Source organism: Protomyctophum bolini (genome assembly GCF_963924005.1).
Source record: "Protomyctophum bolini genome assembly, chromosome: 13".
Classification (NCBI taxonomy): domain Eukaryota; kingdom Metazoa; phylum Chordata; class Actinopteri; order Myctophiformes; family Myctophidae; genus Protomyctophum; species Protomyctophum bolini.
Genome location: NC_137874.1, coordinates 36,888,056 through 36,909,615, shown reverse-complemented (window position 1 = coordinate 36,909,615; position 21,560 = coordinate 36,888,056). Strand labels below are relative to the sequence as shown.

General features: G+C 43.2%; 1 protein-coding gene across 1 annotated transcript; it reads right to left on the bottom strand.

Moving 5' to 3' along the window:
* Positions 1–1,518: 1,518 nt before the first annotated feature.
* LOC308327175 (protocadherin alpha-C2-like) lies at positions 1,519–20,521 on the bottom strand. The gene is made up of 4 exons (XM_080780390.1): positions 17,789–20,521; positions 13,192–13,259; positions 10,457–10,602; positions 1,519–6,575 (listed from the first exon to the last, which is right to left on the bottom strand). The coding sequence occupies exons 1-4, from the start codon at positions 20,330–20,332 to the stop codon at positions 6,259–6,261; spliced, it is 3,075 nt and encodes a 1,024-aa protein (XP_080636516.1). The 5' UTR covers positions 20,333–20,521; the 3' UTR covers positions 1,519–6,258.
* Between the last annotated feature and the right edge of the window lie 1,039 nt (positions 20,522–21,560).

Genomic DNA, 21,560 nt, shown 5'->3' with positions numbered 1-21,560 from the left:
TGATTTTTTACTGAGAAGTATTCTGACTGGTAAAGGGAGGCTGTCTATATGTTGTATGTGCACTCCACTCCTACACCTGCATGCCTAGTATAGAGTGTCGCAGTCCCGCCCCCTACCAGGGCCCAGGAAATGATTCTCCGTTCATTTTCCTCATAGACATTTCAAAAAGTATTTATTTAAAGACCTTTTAAGCCTCGTACAAAGCCAACTCTTGTCGTGACAAATCATGACAACAAACAAGAAAAGAGGTTTACAGAGGTCCCAGAGGTTTATTCAGTCTTCAGTTCACTGATGGTTAGAGACATGACATTGGTGGGGTGAGGATGAATGATGGATGGTGTAAGATGATTTTAACTGACAGGAGAAGGAAATGGGTAACAATCAGTAATGGAAATAAATCAGGCATAATCAAACACAATAAACAGCTTAGGCATAAACAATCTAGCAAATCAGGTATTCGTAGGGGAATTCTGGCAAATAGAAAAGGGCAAACTTAGGGCCGATTCATACTCCTATTTTAGAGCCGAATAAAAGTCGGTTCGGCGCTGTAGAGCCTACAATTTGACGTCATTTGAGGTTCGGGGGGGCGGGTACCGTCCTAAAGTCGGCTCTTCGGTGCTACTAAATTTCTGACGAGCCGAAAACATTTCGGCACTACAGCGCCGAAACAGTGGTAAAATAGGAGTATGAATCGGCCCTTACGATAATGCACCAGTAGTTGTGGTGCTACCTGCACCTCTCCAGTAAGAGACTGTGGCTTCTAATTAGGTAGTCCCCAGGTGTGCTAATTGGTGGACCACCAACAAGGCAACATGCTACTACTCAACACCTGTTGTGGAAAAAGCTGATTGATGCACGAGGATAAAATCAGCCATCCACACACACACGGGTACAAGCAGATATACGGGGCAAGGGGCGGCAAGATGGTGCAATCGGCAGGAGTCTCTTCCTGTTTTTTGTTCAAAGCCCGTGGATGGAAATTAAACTCCACCCACACTGCAACTTGCACAGTCAAACCGTTTCCGTTTTTCTGGCCGACGCTGCAAATTGCAGCGTGGGTGGAGCTACATTTCCATCCACCAGCTGTTTAAAAACCAGGAAGAGACGCCTGCCGCTCGCGGCATCTTGCCGCCCCTTATCGCATATATCTGCTAGTATAGTTTGTACCCACACCCAGTCAGAAATAGCCTCTGTCTGGACAGCATTATGCTCTTACCTGTGCCTTTTCATTTCTGTGTGACTACTAGGCTACCAAACAAACTTAAAATGTTGCAGACTGTGTCCAAATACTCAATAGACAATGCGTCTCAGACACGTCGTGAGCTTGTAGTGTTTTAAATGTTTTGAAAATAAATTTAAAAAGAACAGTTTAGTACAGGGGAGGTTTCCATCTGACAGCGACAATATGTAAAATGTAGAATTGTATTTGTTACGCAGCGGCACTGAGCCTAAGGAAACATCATCTCTAATGGTAAAATATATCATATTGTCTATAGACTCATAAAACCACACCTTGGCATAATTAAGAAAAAGATTTTTATTTGTGATTCATTTTTTTTTTAACAAAACACAATACCAGATTGATGAAATCATAATAATCACTATTATCACCTTTACAATGATAAGCAGGTGTACAAAAAAGTTATTAACAGATCTGCACTGTCATAGTCAACAGATGAGTGCCATTCACACACACCCAGTGACTGAGAAACATTCACTATACACAAGCAGAGAATACATCAACTTTTCCAATGTCATTTTTTTTGTCATTTTATTTCATTATTTAATTTTTTTTAGTTTTAGTTTTTGTATATATTGGCTATTGGGTATGGCATAGATATGGAAGATGAATAAATGGATTGGATTTGGATTCACGATACAGTGGTTCAATTGATCAATATTTAAAAGCTTAACACAAGTGAAATTAATAGATTTTCATAATATAAAAATCATAAGGGTAGAAATAAAAAATAACAAAGGTATATCATAGCATAACACTACAGCATTATGTAAGGTTAAATTCAATTTCAGCAGGATAGAAAATGTATTTCCAGTTTTTTCATAAATTGTTGTTTGTAAATGGTGTGTGTGTGTGTGTGTGTGTGTGTGTGTGTGTGTGTGTGTGTGTGTGTGTGCGTGTGCGAGCGTGCGTGCGTGCATGTGTGTGTGTATTAGATGTGTACATATTCCAATACTCGTTTCCCAGTGGAAAAACATACCTATGTATATATATTTATATATATATATTTATATATTATCTATATAGTATCTGTTTCCTTTGCTTATAACATGCAAACAGCCACTTGGTGATTCTGACAGCACAGAGTTATGTTCACCTGAAGGGATCACGGTGTGTGTTTATGGGAAGGATTCAAACCAATAGCAGCACTAAAACCCGCCTCTCTCTACCCCTACAATGACTGCTTGTACAACAGCCTATACAAAAATAATAAAACAACAAGGTAAGATCTTGTGAAATAGAGCTTTAGTTTTCCATTCTGAAGTCGACTGTCAGACTGTCTCTCTCTACCATACCTGGCCTATACAGCACTAACCCAGTCGTTCCTCAAACTTGAACATTTCAAGGACCCCCATAACTCTGGGAGGCCCTTACGGGTTCATTTGGTTCCATTTGTACGCTCAGAGTTACAGACCTCTTAGGGTCCATTTGGATCCCCCTCAAGGAACCCTGAGGGTCCCTGGATCCCACTTCGAGAACCACTGCTCTAACCTAACAAGGGCAGATACACAGTACTGAGTAGTACTACAGAGTGATCTTTTTCATCTGAAAGTCTACAAATTGAACCAAATGGACCCTTACTGTATATGCAAATTAACACCCATTCAATTATGAGACATTATTCAAAAGAACTCCTGTCAAAACGTCTCACAACGGTGACCCTGCTCATCTTTTTTTGTTGCTTGCTGATAACCGCTCATTCTCTTTTGGCTAACCTTTTTTTATTTTTAACGTCCAACATTATTTCAAATCCTCAGACAGAGCTCAAGTTAGATGATGCAAACTCATATTTTGGTGTGTATTACTGCAGGAGTGTTGCCAAATGTTTTTCACCAGTGATAGCTCCAATCTCACCTCAGGAATAGTGACCCCAATAGTCACTTCTCCTTGTTGTATCAAAAAGGGAAAAAATATTATATGTGCAGTATCTACACAAAATTCAACCAGAAAACATTTTCCACTTGTTTTGAGCCCATTTGAACTTGCATCATGAACATGCTCATATCCGAGCAGTTATGGTTTGTAATACATATTGTAAAGAGGGGGATTGTCTTGTTGAAATTATTTAGCTGTAGTTTCTGATCCCTGTTGGTAACGGGGGTCTAAGGATATACTCTAGTCTGTTGTTCCTTCCAACACTTTGGTCCCAAACAAGATATCTGGCAGGACTGCCATGCACCTTCCTGCACTTTCATGTGCCCCAGAAGATGAACCTTACCCTGCTGATTTTGGTATCTCCTTGACCTTTTTCCTCTAGCACCACCCTTAGCCCAAACGTCGCACACCAGAAACCTCAATATCTAATGGCCGAGCGCAGGGATATAAGGAAGACAATTTTGGCCAAATGCTTCAAACTACTTACTGTAGTTCACATGGGGTATAAGGATCAGCACAGGGGCTGCTAGCAGGACTTTTAGACGCTTTAGTCTGTTTTTTTCTCTATGTTGAAAGAGGAGTTCAGTCTCCTGCTGTTACATGGTTTGTTACTTTATAGCCTGTTTCTTCTTTCCCTTCACCACCTTCTCTCATATTTCTTAGCGGTACAGTCTATACTCGGTCCTCTTTATTGCTGACCTCTCAGAGGTCCCTGTAAGGCGACATTTCAATATCAAAACGGTAATGGTAGAGATGACACTGATCTGCCATCAACAGCTAGGACTTTGAATGGTCACTTTAAGCACTGATACTGAAGATGCAATGTGTTCACGTGTGTGTGTGTGTGTGTGTGTGTGTGTGTGTGTGTGTGTGTGTGTGTGTGTGTGTGTGTGTGTGTGTGTGTGTGTGTGTGTGTGTGTGTGTGTGTGTGTGTGTGTGTGTGTGTGTGTGTGTGTGTGTGTGTGTGTGTGTGTGTGTGTGTGCGTGCGTGCACAGCATGTACAGTATAAATGTGAAATTACACTTGAACAAATCACCAGAAGATAGTTAAGATGTCTTCCAACCATGTTGATTAGAAGAAACGGGAGCAGAGGGGTTAAGGTAAGGTTAAGGGGGGGACAGGCAGCGGGCAAGCAAATCCTACAAGCACTTAAGCAGGTGAGGCAGTGGGGTGGGGCTTTTAAGAACAACTATTTAACATTCAGAGACAGAAGCAGAAGGATCAGACTTGAACAGAAACGAAGCAACACGCAACTTTCCTGTGTCCCAGCCATATGTTACACTCCTACTGAAAGGATGGCAATGTTATAGGCCTCAGTCTTGGCAGCTAGGTTAGGTGTGTGTGTGTGTGTGTGTGTGTGTGTGTGTGTGTGTGTGTGTGTGTGTGTGTGTGTGTGTGTGTGTGTGTGTGTGTGTGTGTGTGTGTGTGTGTGTGTGTGTGTGTGTGTGTGTGTGTGTGTGTGTGTGTGTGTGTGAACGCACGCACGCACACACGTGCGTGCGCGTGCGTTTGTTTCTTCGGTGTGAGAGAGATTAAGGAAAAGAGGGAGATAAAGACAGGTAGCGTTTTGTGTTCTGGAGGACTCTGTGTGTTCTGATACACTGTAGTGTGTTCTGATACACTGTAGTGTGTTCTGATACACTGTAGTTCTATGGCCCCAAAGACCTGTGCCATATTCTATGAGAGAAGGCAAGGTCAGGGGGCTGGTTGAATCAGCTGCCCTAAGGTTCCTTATAATTACAATGCAAGTATAGTGACTTTCAACGTCCTGATTTCAGCGTTACCCAAATACAAGCAGCGGCACCACGAAAAAGTTTGGAAAACCGTAAAGCTGCACTGTGCAACACGTTTTGATATCTCAAGCCATGACAACATACTGTATGTCTGCGCTGTAAACTATAAATGTTTAGGTGCCGCAAGGAAGGGGGAGAGCTGGCTTTGAATCACAGCATCCTGCTGTGGTATACTTCCACTTGCTTATCAGTGTTGTGTCACAGAATGCAGCTTTTAAACCTAAGTAACAATTAAATATTCAAGCAAGCTCTAAAGCAGGTGCAAATGATATAAAGTCACAGAATTGCACTAACAGTAAAGCATGTCTTTTTTTTTTGTTCTGCACACAGCATAGTTTTTCCATACCATTTTATAACTCAATCCTCGCATACAAAGTTAATTTACAAGTCTAAAATTTGAATTGTTGCCAGCCTATTTTTGTAATTATGTCCCATCAAAATAGTTAGGAACTGATGGTAAAAACCCCAATATAGTAACTTACTAATCGCAAACTCAAGTAATTTCTAAGGGCTTTAAGCCCTAACTTAGGAACAAACTTGTGCATAGCTGGTGCAACCTGGTCCAGATCCTCTCCGCACTGTGCTATCTTTCACTGGGAGCAGAGATCTTTGTAAGTGGTCGACTACACGCCCCCATGTAGAATGTACCACATTCTCTTAGTAATGCTAATCTCAATGGACTCAGTGGACTGTACATACATCGTCAGCCAGGTGCCCCGCTACTTTTTTATTTTTGTTATTTTTGTACAAAAAGTCACATTTCTCAATTATTAAAAGGCTTTCATGTTACTTGTGGAATGAAAGCCTCTGTTTCCGTTTTTAGGATTGCTATATCCTCTTCACCTCTATTGGTGAGTGGAGTTGGGTGCGTGTGCGTGGGGGGGCTGGGGGGCTAAGCTGATACTGTTCGGATACAAATACTGTTCCTTTTCAGGGGTGTTTTTTTTTCAGGAAGGGGGGGGGTAGAAGGTAATTGCCACAGAAAGGCTATATATATTCTATCCCAATACAATCCTTCCTGTTTGTTTGATTTGATCCTGCATTTCCTTCTAGAAGATATCTGGCTGCTAAGAACAATTTCTCTACCCAGAGCCTTGGGCTTCAGGTCATAGGCCTAAACAGGCCAAGAAAAGCAAAGAGGTGTTTGTTTGGCATATTCAGAATGATAGTGTAGTGAAGCCAAACGTCTTCTAATGGGGGCATGGCCACTTTACAGTGTCTATGCAAATACGCCCCAAGGAGGATTCCTTGTTTCTAAAATATGCATTTGGCGATTTTTTTCATTCTCAGGCTCAGTAATTTGGACAGTAGTTTGTTGCTAGCTCTCTTTTATCATCACCCCGTCTCCTCTACTCTTCCTCATCCTCCTTTCCTTTCTCTTTCTTCTCCTTTTTCTCTTTCTTCTTCTTCTTCTTCTTCTTGGCGTCGTCCTTAGACTTGCCAAAGCTTATGAATTCACCTTTGTCGTCCGCAGCGCCTGGCTCATGTCGGATAGAGATGATGGCAGGGGAGCCGGGGATGATGAAGGCTTCGGGCGGGATCTCTCCGGCCTGTCTCAGTGCCTGAGGTGGACCATAGGCCGCCCTGGCTCCATACTGGAATTGCCAGCTGTTACAGTTGATCCCTGCGCCCACTGGAGGTGACAGCTCCCCCCCGCCCTCTCCATCTTATTCGGGTCATATGTGGGAGCAAAAAGAAGAAAATGTAATGTTACTCATTTACTGTATATCTTCACATTCCCAGTAGTTCCTTATAGTAACAATATTTGCACGTACATTTTGGGTCTTTTTGCGTTCCTACTGGACATGACATGAGGTGAATATTATGTGAAAATAGTCAAATATTTGGCGAAAGCAGATCTATTATGCTCTGCTCGGCTTGTAGATCGGGAGCCATAGATGGAGCCCTGGGGGACCCCAGTCAAAGAAGTATATATTATAGGGTTTTAAGTGGTTAATGTCAGCTTAGGTTCTAACCTTGATTGGCCCTTGTACTGTATTATAAGGGTCAGTCGAGGTTGGAAGAACCATTGGCAGAGCAGTGTCATTGGGATCAATCCAATGCAATCCACTTTATTTATATGGCACATTTCACAACTCAAGGTTTACAAAGTGCCGTATACAGAAGGTTAAGAAAGCTGAATACACTGTAAAGCTGCAACACAACCAACAGCGAGATCATACAGTAAAAAGAACACATAACAACAAAGCCAAAGAAAACAAACACACAGTGGGAACATTGGGGACAGTGTTACGGAGAGCGAATCATTTCCAGACAGTAATGCTATTGAAGGTAACACTAGAGGGAATCTGACCTTTTTAGGTTTGTTTTTTTTTACACCGCAAAATGACTCTGTGTATCTATTTGTTGGAATGATTGCAGGTAATTCTATACCCTCGCAGGACAGTGCTGGGGATCTCGGGACATTAAAGTGACTGTATACTAAAGGTAAAGCTTCAGACACTAAAATATGATACAAAGCTTTTATGACACGCTTTTATGTGACATTTTATGAAAACATGATATAATAAAAGTGACAGACTGAAAAAGAATGAGATGATCGTAGATGGATAGAGAGAGTCAAGATGAGATGAGAGATATATGGAGAGGAACAGAAAGGGGTGGGCGGGGTGGGCAGACGTGGTCGCTCTCAGGCCCACCACACCAGTTCCCTCTGCATTGACCTACTTTCTGTCTGTAGTTTATTTAGATCAAACACAGGCCCTTGAATAGGGATTCTTCCCATTTGTAGGCTAATTATGATTATGATATAGCTGGAGTGCTGAAATTAATTCTCATGTCCCGATGGGAAGTAGACTATTCAAAAAAAGACATGCAGACCATACCGTGTCTGACAGATCCTTTAATTGAACATGGATAGTGTGAACAAATTGTCCTGTGTGTGTGTGTGTGTGTGTGTGTGTGTGTGTGTGTGTGTGTGTGTGTGTGTGTGTGTGTGTGTGTGTGTGTGTGTGTGTGTGTGTGTGTGTGTGTGTGTGTGTGTGTGTGTGTGTGTGTGTGTGTGTGTGTGTGTGTGTGTGTGCGTGCGTGCGCTATTAAATGAAAAGTCGGCCTGCTGTACAGTACGACTAGTAGTGTAGGCTGCCAAACAACTGGTCAACAAGTCATTGCATTTAAACCATGTGTGACTGTGACTCTACATGCAGACCATACCGTGTCTGACAGATCCTTTCATTGAACATGGATAGTGTGAACAAATTGTCCACTGTGTGCGTGCGTGCGTGCGTGCGTTAAACTCTAGTGGTCAGATAGTGCTGATAAGCATGCAGAGAAGACAATGTTGAATGCAAAGTGTCTTGTTGCTTAGAGAAAGTCAATTTGTGATTTATGATGTGTAGGTCTATGTTTGAGTCTATGGACCAGCTCACATAATGTGATCAGTGTCATTTTCCCCTCTTAAACAATGTATATAATAATATGGGCAGTAAATGTAAAGCAGGTGTCTGTACTGTACACAGTTACGGAGTTTAATCATGCAAGTGATGCAACTACATGGGAAGTAAGACTGAACAGAGAAACATACACCCCGGGGCCCGGTATGCATGTAGTTTGTCAATACATTAAATCCTACATTACATTTTGTATTACCAAATTCTGTGACCAAGTTTCAAATGTCAAGCATCCATCATTGCAATATCATATTTCCATCTTTCTCTGTAATTGAATACATTTGTAACTAGCGTTTAACCCATTCATTAGAATCTTTTGCAGCAATGTCTATTCGTATTAATGCCTGTGTATCGTTTAAAGCGAGGGGGGAGATGTAATGATCAAAGTGCTGCAGCTATAACATGCTCTGCTTGCCCAGTGTCATTGTGTCTGCTAATATGGAGGATTATATGTAGCACTGGTTATGCTTGATCATACTGTAGCTCATGTCTCACTGCAAGCATCCCTTTGAAATGGCTGATGGATTATCATTGGTAAGCAGGTCAATATAGCCCCCTCCCTCCCTGTAACACCTAATTTCTCATGGGCTACATTCTGAGTGCTCCAATATGTCTGAGACTTGTCCATTGTTACGTTTCCATCTTAGCGTGCAGTTTCAAACGCCGTACAGCTGAGCACATGTCACATGTATTACAGGATTTCACTCACATAAGAGGTAACTCCAAATCAATCCGTGTCTGCATTGTTTCCGGGCATGTACTGCATGACCCCCCTCTTTTCCTCTTAACACCTGTCGTACAACCCTTCCCCCGCCCTCCCCTTCTCTGTCTCTAAAATCTTCAATTCAGAGATATGACTGGTTGCCATGGGAACTGCCTTCGCCCACTCCCTGCTGAAGGAGGGTGCGGTTGCTGCAGCAATCCCTCAGTTAGACAGTGTTGCCTAGCGACCGGTCACATGGCGTTCCCTAGCAACAACACTACTGCAGGAACCTGCCAATCCTCTTTACCTTTCTCTCTCTCTCTCTCTCTCCATCCCCCCATACCTCCCTCTCTCTCTCTCTCTCTCTCGCGCCTGCATTTCTCCTGCGCTCATCTTCCTTTCCCAAATTGCTTTGAATGTGATAGCTTCTCTCAATCCTCATTATATAACTCCATTATTATCCTTTAATCACCCCTCACCTTCCACAGTGCCACAAGTCTCATGCAATAAAATCCATGTACGAAATGACAGTCTTCCTTTTGAAAATGCACTTCAGTATAACACACAACTTCATTGCCATCACGAAACATTAATGGAAATGTAGCACTGCTGCATAATAATCAACCTGGCTGCAACACAGAGCCACTCCTCTTCTGTTACACAAGGCTCCCTTCTAAAATGAAGCCTCAATGCTAAACCTTCAGTACACTGCATTATTTCATACCTTTACTAGTCCCTTTACAAGTCAAGAGACAAACTTTTCCACTCTCTTTCCATTCACCCTCTTTTTCCCACAGAGAGAAGCTTTCCCATATAGATTCAATCAGACTCCTTCTCACTGGCTGGCTGGCTGACTGACTGACGACTGACTGACTGACTGACTGACTGACTGACTGACTGACTGGGTGACTGTCTGGGTGACTGTCTGGGTGACTGTGCTGTCCTCCACACTAGTCCCTCATACCCACGTTCTAATTCCAGATGGTGGACAGAAAATCAATGTGAGCACATCCTAGGCAAGCAGTAAAGCCTTCTCACTGGAGCACAGCAACACAACTCACCCCACTGTCCCCATTGGCTCAAAGTCTCACCTCACTACCTTTCTACGTTCAATTTAAATAGTATCTATACATTCACTTAATTATTTTCTTGAACGTATCACTGCTGTAAATAGTACAGTATGTGAGAGGCCTACAGTTATTTCCATTGTCCCAGATTTTCTATATTTCTGTCCCAGTATTGTTCTTCCTTTGGTTTTTTTTACATGGCTGATTATTTCAATCTGTGCCACTTCGTCTTATGGCTGACATCTTTTTTGGGTGAATGTCTTGTGTAATTGTTTTTCATGGGCTCTCCACTACCACCCCCAGGCCTGTCTCTGGTGTCTCAGCTGGCACCGTCCCCGTGGTTCCTGCGTGATAGGCTTGCTCTCACCTGCAGCACTGGAAACAGTGGGCCAGTTTTGAACCAGCATTCCCTGGGCTCCCTGCATGGCTCCCTGCATGGCTCCCTGCATGGCTCCCTGCATAGCGCCCTGCATCATAGAGGAGGGATCCATGTTCTGTTCCATGTGGACAGAGCTGGAACACAAAACACACACATTCCCAGACGTGCATTAGAAACAGCCAAGCATCTGTTGCACCACTGCATTGTGCAGCCGTTGTGCAACTGCGATGTATTGGCTGCTGGCGAGTCAAGGGCAACATTCTGATCCGATGCCAAAGCAGTTACACAACTATGCTGCCCATACTTTACTCATAGTAGTAGTATCATTTCTGAGCACAGATGGGGAAAGAACCACAGCTGTCATCCAGAGTCTGGACAATACCTTGTTATTTCACTAATGTCTGGACTCCAGACATTAGTGAAATGTACAAGCAGGCCCTTACTAAACATCATATAATAACATATACATAATTATGACCAGATAGTTCCTACAGTATAATGTAAATGTTTATCTCCATTTTGAAAAGCAAAGCTAAACAGAACAGTGAACAGTATACAATCGAGGAAAAACAGATTTGTCCACCCATTGAAAATGAAGATACTGTAGTGTAGGGCTTATAGAGATGTAGCTGCCCTAGCCTTGGCCTCTGCAATGCAGCACTATATAATATATGTTCGTATGCTGTCCGTGTGAGAATACCTGTCTCTGTACATCTTCCATTTTTCTTTCTGTCTTTTTGACATAACATTCAAATGCACTCTAAGCAGAGTTAAGTCAGGGAATTAAGTAGCAAACAGTTAAATGAGAAGGGATAAGTAGCATATAGTTAAGTAGTATAAGATTACTTAACTTAGAGAGTTACGGTTAGAGAATATAATACAAAGGCATACAGTAGTATAATCACCACCCCAGCCTGGGTGCGGCAAGTTTAGAAATAGGACTTCTACCCTGGCTGTCTAAATGAGGAATGTGGGTCAGTAATGAAGGTGTTGTATCTACACTACTACACTACTTGTGCTTGCTTAACGAGGCATCACACCAAGCACAATAACTAAGTGTAATTAACAATAACATCCACACTGATGTTGTTGTACAGTATAGTTGTGGTGTCGACAATGACATCCAGAACCATTTGTAAAACAATAGTGATAGTTCTAGTTATCATGCTTGGAGTGGACGGTGTTGGAGGGTTGTTATTTGACTGTGTGCAGTGTGGGACTGCAGAGGATGCAGAGGAGCTATCATTTTAAAAGCTATTGGTCAGTCGCAATGCAACCTTGATTGATCATTTAATTTATCATACAATGATTATAGTATGACATGATGATACACATAATGTACTATCACTCCACATCAGGGCTATAACGGCAGATTAAATGAAGGAAGGCTTTTATTGTACATGTATTTACTATTAGTCCAGAGTACAGGGACGAGAGGGCAGAGAGTACAGAGATGTGTGAGACGAGACCAGAGTGCGATTGGATTGGAACTGGGCTGCTCACGGCTCCATGCACTAACTGGATGCTGCACCTACCCCAGGCCAGGAAGCGTTCAATTGTCCTGCTCATTTCTGTAGACTTATTGTCGTAACTGTTTTTTGACCAGTTAGACTATAGAGAGTAAGTGTAAGAATTTTTGAGGGGCGCTAGGTCCAGCTTTGAGGGTCTGTTTAAACACAAACATTGAAGACAAAAGTGTGTAAACACAAATGTTGAAGACAAAAATGTGTAAACACAAAAGTGAGGATGCAAAAAACTGCACACAACATTTCTGATAATAACCAGAAGCATTAACTGGAGACTAGATGTGCAGAGTTAGTATTTTGTTTTGGTCCATGCCTAATTAATTATACATGGTATTGATCACTGAAAGAAAAAAAGAAAAAGGAAGGGGCTGTATGGAAGAGTAATGTGAGACGTAAAAGAATACAACAATCAATAAAAACACATTTAAAATATAATACTAAGAACTCATTCGTAAAATGAAATGAAATACTCCTTATTCTGACCAAAAAAACTAACAAGCAAACATCCCTATTTTGGGCATATCATCATAGCTGAAAAGTGTTCAAACACTTTTCCTAAAATAGCAGATCTACTGTACAGTAGAAGCTGTCAGTTATTTCGGCCTTGCAACGTCGTCACAGGACAAAGTATATATAAATCAGTCCTAAGTGTTTTATCAACACATCTACTATAGGGGGGTAACAAATGACATCTGCAGTCTGCAAGGATTTGGAGAGGTAGTAGTGTAATGTATACTGTGTGCGTGCATGTGTGTGCATACGATGATCTGAGAAAGGTCATAGTCGGCTCATTTGTCCTTCATGCTTCTTGCATAAAGACTGTACCGGAGGGGGACGGGACATGCAGAATGTTGATGACCTATATAATATCACACTGCAGAGCAACAGGAATTGGAACCCATTGATACTCCAATAGAGACTGGTTAGCTGTGACTGACAGTGGTAATTGCTCATCTGTGATCTTATACATTGTGTCTAAAGATACATGCGTGTGTTTGTGGAGTGAAGCTACTGCATGCGTGAGCAGTTCTGCTGTGTCATGGTCTAAGGATGATCTATTGTCTCAGAAAGGGCTCAAAGTTGTGCATCCTTGATCTCTGGATGTGCTGTAGTGTGGCTTTGCATAATTTTCTTTTCTTGTCACAAAAAAGTTAAAGGTTAGTTAAAAGAAACGAAAATATGGGGTAAAGTGCTTACCCCTGCATCCCCTGCATCCCTGCCCTCAAAGATGCGGAGTATCTCCAGTCAGCATTGGGGGCTTTGGGCTGAGAGAGAGAGATAGAGAGGGAGAGAGAGAGAGGGAAGGATTAGTTTGATCTCATACAAAGTGAAGCCAGGCTAGGCTGAGGTCTCATCAATAAATCATTCCACACATCCCAGCCCGGGATCTGATATAAGCACTGCAGTTGGCCAGCCGCAAGCACACAGACACACATGCATGCATGCATGCACGCGCACGCACGCACATACGCACACACGCACACAAGCGCACACACGTAAGTGGAGAGATTACAACCACTTGAAACCTAGCATCCCTATTCTGAGCAAGAATACCAAATCTACAAGTTCACAATGCATCGTAATCAGATATGTTCAGCAAAGACATGATGGTGTTTTGGGGGAGTAATGAGCGGACCAAGTACAGAGCCGACCCTGGCCATTTAAGTATTAGTTTACTATGGGTTTTAGTGGTTAAAAGGGTCAGGACTTTGAAAGGTATATTGATGGATCCACAGACACCCAATCTTGCTTTCCTGTTTCTCTGTAAACGTGAGAGTAGATGTGCCTCAGTGGGGCTTTTAAAAATACTATTATTCAAAATCAAAAGTAGGTTACATGCTTTAAAAAGTAAATACAAAATTACTAAGTAAAAATTTAACATTCCCCAGAACTATTCCTAAAACATCAACAATTGTGAAAATCTACAATCTCACACACGGGTTGTGAGATTGTAGGGCTTTAGTGGTTAACTCATTAATGTACAGATACAGTGTACAGTAGATATGCACCTCTATACACCACAAATGTATACTCAAGTACTGTACGCCGGTATAAGTAAATGTATTGTTAAACAGCCTTGTGAGTGTGTTAAAGGGGAGTAAATCTGCCTGCTCTTCATGGGGATGGGTTGAGTGCTATGGGCAAGGAACACCCAACAGCACCCTGGTAAATTATTGCTCCAATGAGTGGAAGCCCTCTGTCATCACCAAGGCAACCACATCCTCCACCTCTGTATTAACCCATTCTGAACGGGAACCCATTTTGGTGTTAGCATCATGTTATGCTTTAGCTATTGAAAAATAGCAGATCTACAAGCTCATAGCGCGCCACCGAGTGGCGCGCTATGAGCTTGTAGGTCTGCTATTTTTGAAAAATCGAAGAACGACTGACATTTTTAGAATCTGATCTCAGGTCAGAATGGGTTAATCAGACCAGTGTGTGTCCAGTGGAAACCTCGTATGAATCTGATCTCAGGTCAGAATGGGTTAACGGGGTGAATGAAGCATGTGCTGTCTCAGATCAGTCATGAATGACTTAATTATTCTAATGTTCCAACATCTGACACCACAATTGACATGGACTATTAGATGCTGCTAACTGTATTTATATGTACTGTTGGTTATTACTAAATAGGTCAATGTAACCATGTATGTTATCTTTTATATTGCAATTTGATGTGTTCGTCTGTATCTTACATGTAGATTTTTCTTTATTTTTGTGCATGGTCAGACAAACTGAAATCGGACAGCAATTGTGTAAGGAAGTAACATTTCTATGTGTGCTGTTCCCAATGTCAGACAAATGTGTCTGATATATCGGATTTTGGAAATTCTCTGGTCAACTGCTGTTTGTTTCTTTTCGAGTAGTGCTTAATTCTGCTGCTGTTTGCTACTTTTAAGTAATTTTCAGTATTTCAGAGGTATTCATTAATAGTAATTGTTTACCATTGGTAATTGCTAACATGTGGTATTCATATGTGGTATTCATATAATGTACTGGACACAGACACAGGAAATGTTTCTGAGAAAGAAAGAATAGTAATTCAACAGCTGCGTCCCAGTGCTCAATTTAGAGGAGTATTTTCTGCAGGGAGACCTGAGTAAATCAAATTCATGGGCATGGGAAACAGATGCTAGAGGTTCATTTCATTTTCATGGGCACTCTTGGCCAATAATTATATTAGTGTGTTACTAATGACTGATGACCTCGTATGTTTGTTAATGACTCATCTAGATGTAGACTGCTGATCTTATCGTGCCAATGACCTGACACTGAACAAAATATTTCAATCTTGAAAGCTTCACCATATCCAACCCCACACATTAACAGACGGAGATTACATTTACAAAGACATGTTGCAGACGTTGTCTACTCGGGTTCAAGTAGAGTTCAAATTTCTCTGTGATTGTATGCAATACCGACAAACAAAATTAATTTTATTTGTGCTCTTTTTTTTGTTTAAAACCATGATCTGGGAGAAAGAAAAGACAATTCCTTTTTACACTGTCTAGAAACCTTTGCTGTGTACTGTACACAGACTTTTGCTGTGTACTGTAGTTATTCCAAATTAAGATAATTTACAGATATTCACTTAAGTTCCTTTATCTTGTGTGATTCATCATTCAGCTTACATTTCAGGGAAAATATTAAATTAAAACCCACAGTGACAAATAACTCCAGGACCAAATTAGTTATTAGTTGAGTATTCTTTAAAATTCTGATCTATTTGCAGCTCACGTGCATAGACCATAATATCATTTTCGTGTTATTTATTTTGCATTTGTTTGTATTTTTTTAAGTGGGAAAATCATTGTCCAACATTGGTACTAATTAATGTAATTATTATAATAAGATTTTTCAAATCAATCCACATTTTGAAATGCATTTAAACCTAGAACACTAGACACAGGTGATTTTCACCCGGACAATTATATATTGGTAATTTTCATAATGTTGCTGATGTCTGAGGTGGGTGGGTCTTTCACTACCTTCATGATGCGCAGTGACATCATAGAAGTTGGGTTTGTTTACAGGCAGGTGTTCAGGTGAATTTCACCCGTGTTTAGTGATAGAGTGATGGTGTGACAACAATGAACTGTGTCAAAAGATAACCACACAGTTACAGTTAACACAAGCCAACATCTGAGTCCTACAAAACTGGTACACAAGCTTATATTATTAGAGCAGGCAACCCAGACCTCTAGTTGTTGTAAGCATGAGTTCACGGCAATTAAACAGGGACAAAATCCTACAAACAGTGAAATCCCATGGATGCACAGCCCAGTTAACTAAAGCGCACATGAACTGAATTTGGTATGTCCCTCCTTAAAAGTACTGCAATAATCTGCAGATGAATTGACTGTGACCTCAAACCTCTGGTTCTGTGAAAGACACATCTGCCAGATATGATATTATGACAAAATGAAAAAGGAAAAACCAGAATGTTTCTATCCAAAACCAAGCTGTTCTAATTCCAACTTGACATGCAGTTAATGTCCTGTCAAGCTTAACCACCAAAACCTACTTGAATGACCCGACCAGGGCCTATCCTAGACCCACTCCCCTTTTCCCTATACACAAATCTCTTTGAAGAAAATTGCTGACATAGGCCTACAAACTCGCAATGTGCCATTCTGCAATGCGTTATGAACTTGTATGCTATTTTCACCCCTTTACATGCTCAGAATAGGTTCAGGTTCATGTGGTGAACCAATCCGAGGTACAGAATTATTTCCATGTATGAATTTGTACAACTGTATAAATAATTAATCTAAAGCAGTGCATTGCTGAGAAAGTGTACTAATAGAGGCTATGCGTGTGACATCATCATCATACCCGGAAGTTATGCGGGAACGCCTACTGAGTGGCAAAATAACTACTTTCTGGCCTTGACAGCCCATACTGTACATCCAAACAGAAAAGTCCTATCTGATTGCATTAAATCCTGTTAAACTCACTTTGCCACTCGATTTGCCACTCGATTGGCCACAGACTTTATGCATGCGCATACCCTCTATACTCCACACAACAAACTCACATGCAGCTCATACTGGTACTACTGGTAGTACTTAAAACTGGTGAGAACTGAGAACAAAGTGAGATGAGGTCAAATCCATTTTGCATAGAGCAAGCAAGCAGAGCTGTCCTTAGTGTAGATGTGATGACAACATCAAACTGAAACATAAATCCCTGAACCAGCAGAAATAAAGCAGGCCTCCTGAAACACATCAGTACTGACACTAATGCAGTGTGAGTGCTCAGCTGGGTGGAGGGGCTGCACAGTGCAAGACAAAGAGAATTAAGGGCCCAAAAGCATTCACTTCAGCAGTAAATAGGAATGGTTAATAACCTGACATATTCTCATAGTCTTGACGTATTGTGGACATAATTACTGACCGCTAATAATGGCACTATATGACCGGTGTGAAGTGAGGGGCGCTCTTATCATCATCTCATTCCAGCCAATCACAATTTGCACTTCAATCACTTTTGTATATATATTCAATCACTTTTGTCTTCAGTTACACAAACACTCAAAACTGGCCATTCATTGTCAATTCAATGTTGGTGTTAGGTTTGTGTTTACACAAACCCTCAAAGCTGGACATAAGAGGGGCTAGCGGCCCTCGAAAAATATGCTTCTGTGTAACAGGCTTACTGACATATCAATGTGTTGATTTGTGACGTGATTTTAGAATGGCTAAAATGGTTGTGTGTTATTGTTACTGTGTTATCAGTCAGTGACACCAAGCAAGGGGGCAGAAATAATATGGTAAAAAAAAGTATTACACACCTCTGGACAGATCTGCAGTGATCCATCAGGCATACTCAGCCGGCGTACAAATCCACTCCCGCTGGTGAAGTAACGCTCCGCTCCCCCACCACTGCCCCAGGTGCCGCTGATGGGACGCCCCGTGTTGTAGAACATGAAAGTGTCACTGCCAGAGGTGGCTGTCAGGCAGGTCTTGTAGCAGTAAGTCTTCGTCAAAGAGCCATTGCCGCGCACCTCAATGTAGTGAGGCTCTACTTTGAGGTCCCTCCGCAGCACCACATTGTTGTTGGGTTGCCCCGCGCCGCCAGGGCCTCCGGCGCCACTTACGCTGACGTTCCCGCCGTCCAGGGGCGGTTTCTGTGACCTGCAGCAGGACGAGCAGGAGCCCGGTTGGGAGCAGTACGCATGACAGCGCACGATGGCCAGCACCACCACGGTGACCAGGAACACGAAGGTGGTCGCACTCAAGGCCACGATCAGGTACAGGGTGACGTTGGAGAAAACCGACGAGCTGTGAGGTCGGATAATCCTCTTGGGGTCAGGGATGACCTTAGGCGGCACCTCCATGACGGCCACGTTGATGGTGGCGGTGGACGAGAGAGCAGGCTGGCCATGGTCTCTCACCAGCACGGTCAGGCTGAAGGAGGTGGAGTTGTCCTCGAGCACGCGGCGCGTGGTGCGGACCTCTCCAGTGTGCTCGTGCACCTTGAACAGGTCCATGTCCGTGGCCTGCTCCAGAATGTAGTCCAGCCAGGCGTTGGGGCCCGCGTCGGCATCGTACGCCACCACCTTGATCACCAAGGCACCGGGTTCTGCGTTCTTCACCACCGTCTCGATGGAGCGCGTTCCGTTGGCTTTGGGGTTGACTATCACCGGAGCGTGGTCGTTCTGATCCATGATGTAGATGTAGACGGTGGCGACCCGGCTGAGCGGGGGGATGCCTCCGTCTTGAGCTTTGACCTGGAAGTGAAACTCCCTGAGTGACTCGTAATCGAAGGCTCGCAGGGCGTACGCCTCGCCCGTGTCAGCCTTCACAGACACATAGGAGGTGACAGGGATGCCGTGATTGTTGTCGTTGAGCACAGTGTAGGTTATGCGCGCGTTCTCGCTGATGTCTGCGTCCTGCGCTTTCACAGTGCACAGGGAAGCCCCCGGGGCGTTGTTCTCGGTCACGTAGACAGTGTACGACGTCTGCTCGAAGCGCGGCGGGTTATCGTTCACGTCTGCCACGTCCACCTGTATGGTCTTCTTAGAGGAGAGGGGTGGGTTTCCACCATCAGTGGCGCTGAGGGTGACATTGTAGGCAGCAGTGGTCTCGCGGTCAAGGAACGCTGAGGTAACGAGAGTGTAGTAATTTCTGAACGACTTGATTCTGAAGGGAAGGCCCGCGGGGATCTCCAGGCTCACCTGTTTGTTGGCCCCTGAGTCCCTGTCAGTAACACTAATCAGAGCCACGACTGTATCAGCACGAGCGTCTTCCCTCACTGGGCTGGACAGCGATGACAACACTATTTCGGGAACATTGTCATTCACGTCCACCACCTCCACCACCACCTTACAGTGGGCGGCCACAGCCCCTGGGCCCTTGTCCATTGCCTGGATGTACATTTCATAGGAGTTTGTCTCTTCATAGTCAACATTGCTCCGTACTCTAATCTCCCCAGTGTTGGTGTCCATTAAGAACATCTGCCTTACTCTCTCTGGCGTGTAGCTGCTGAAGGAATAATAAACTTCCCCGTTGGTGCCCTGGTCCAGGTCCGATGCGTTCAGTTTAATCACAAGCGTGTCATTTGGTGAGTTTTCTAACAGTTTCACTTTGTACACTGAGCTATCAAACAAGGGCACGTTGTCATTGGAGTCCAGGACACGCACGTTGACTCTGGCCGAGCCCGTTTTTTCCGGCGTCCCACCATCCTCAGCACTTAGAATTAATTGGTGGTAAGGCGTCTGCTCGCGATCAAGGGGCCTTTTGAGCACCAGCTCAATGTGTTTTGCATTCATGGAGGGTTTGTTAGAAACCAGAGCGAAGTGATCGTTGGGGCTGAGTCGATAAACGCGTACTGCGTTGGACCCCATGTCTGGATCCTGGGCATTTTCAATGGGGTAACGAGTTCCCGGTAAAGCCGATTCTGAGATTTCCAGTTGATACTCATCACTGGGGAACTGCGGCGCATTGTCATTGACGTCCAGAATCTCCACCTCGACATGGTGCACCTCGGATGGGTTCTCAAGAAGCACCTCAAAATGTAGGACGCAGGTGCCGCTTATGTCACACAGTGTCTCTCTGTCGATCCTTTCATTAACAAACAATCTCCCGTTTTTGGGACTGACATTCACATATCGTTTACCGCTGCTGGAGGTTACCTTGATTTTTCGGGTTCCAAGCTTTCGAATGTCCAGTCCCAGGTCCTGCACGAGATCGCCGACCAGTGCTCCATTTTCTAATTCTTCCGGAATTGTGTATTTTAACTGTCCAAACGAAAGGCCACAACATAAGAAAAATAGAACAAAATAAAAAGGCACGTGATTTCCTATACAGTTACATGATATCCCGGCAAAAGCCATCGCAAGCTCATTGAATCCGCAGACGGATTAAACACACTTTCCGTCTTTTTAGCTCGCAATATCTCTCATCCCACCACCGCATTAAAGTGGGCTGATTAGTTTCCCGTTAGGTGAAGCAGGAGTGGCACATCATGCATCCCGTTGACCGTCGGAGGTGAACCCATGAAGTCTCCAGCGCACCCATAGTTTCTTTGTCCGTGCTAGCTGCCTTTTTTTCGTCTGGTTTGCGCGCGGCTGACGGGTGTGTTTCCACTCGAGCTGCGTCTCCCACCCTGGCGCGCACACAGTCTCCTACACTGGCGCAGCCAGAAGCTCCCCTCCCCTCCCCTCCCCACCCGTCTCTCTCCTCTCCTCCATTACCAGCATATACACACCCCAGACATTGAATGGCGAAACAACCAAAATGCTCTCATTTATTATTATTATATTATTATTAGGCCTATTATATTATTATTATTAGGCATATTATTATTATTATTATTAGGCCTATTGTTGTTATTATTTTGTCATTTATATATACACTCGTGGGACCCTGAATGACTAATCAATGTAATGGACACTGCATGGTGTATAGGACAGGTAGCCTAGCTATAATTATCAAACGTTGACTATAGCCATAATTGCTTTGTCTGTGTCTATACCATTTGAAGAATACTGCTCTCTTGGTGTTGCAATATGCACACCACACAGCCATGTCTAAAACACGTTACCCTAATTGTGTCACCAGCGCATCAAACATGTGCAGTCGTTTGATAGACTGGGGACTTATTTGTCTTCCTTTGTCTGAACTGGAGTCGCATGTTATTGCCTGTAGCGACTCTGACTGCAGCGCATTGGGCGAGTGGGCGCAACCCACACGCATGGCAACCATTTGGGTAAATACACAGCAGACTGACTACCAGAGAAGCAGACTGCAGGCATTGCACTGACAATCACAACCTTCCCTACACAGTGATCAGTGTCACTGCTAGACCTCACACTGTCAACTCGAATCATCGTATCCGAGAAGGAGATAACCTACCGTGCTGCAATAACGCAGACGTCTCTTTTCTTTTTTTGTAGCCTATACAGCCCATTGATGAATAAGGCGCTGCTGCATATCATTAGCCTACATGTTGGTTATATGTAGGCTAAGCGAGGCTATCTCAAATAACTCAATATTCCTTGAAGGAAATGAGTACATTTGAGTTAGGCTAGCTTCCTGAATTAATTAATACATTAACAAAGA

Excerpts from the sequence above, each read along its gene's own strand:
- LOC308327175 (XM_080780390.1), bottom strand. The coding sequence starts at position 20,332 with ATGGCTTTTGCCGGGATATCATGTAACTGTATAGGAAATCACGTGCCT. Across the intron at positions 13,260-17,788 it reads CACTGCAGATCTGTCCAGAG|CCCAAAGCCCCCAATGCTGA; the intron begins GTGTGTAATACT and ends TCTCTCTCTCAG. Across the intron at positions 6,576-10,456 it reads CACTGTTTCCAGTGCTGCAG|ATGGAGAGGGCGGGGGGGAG; the intron begins GTGAGAGCAAGC and ends GACCCGAATAAG.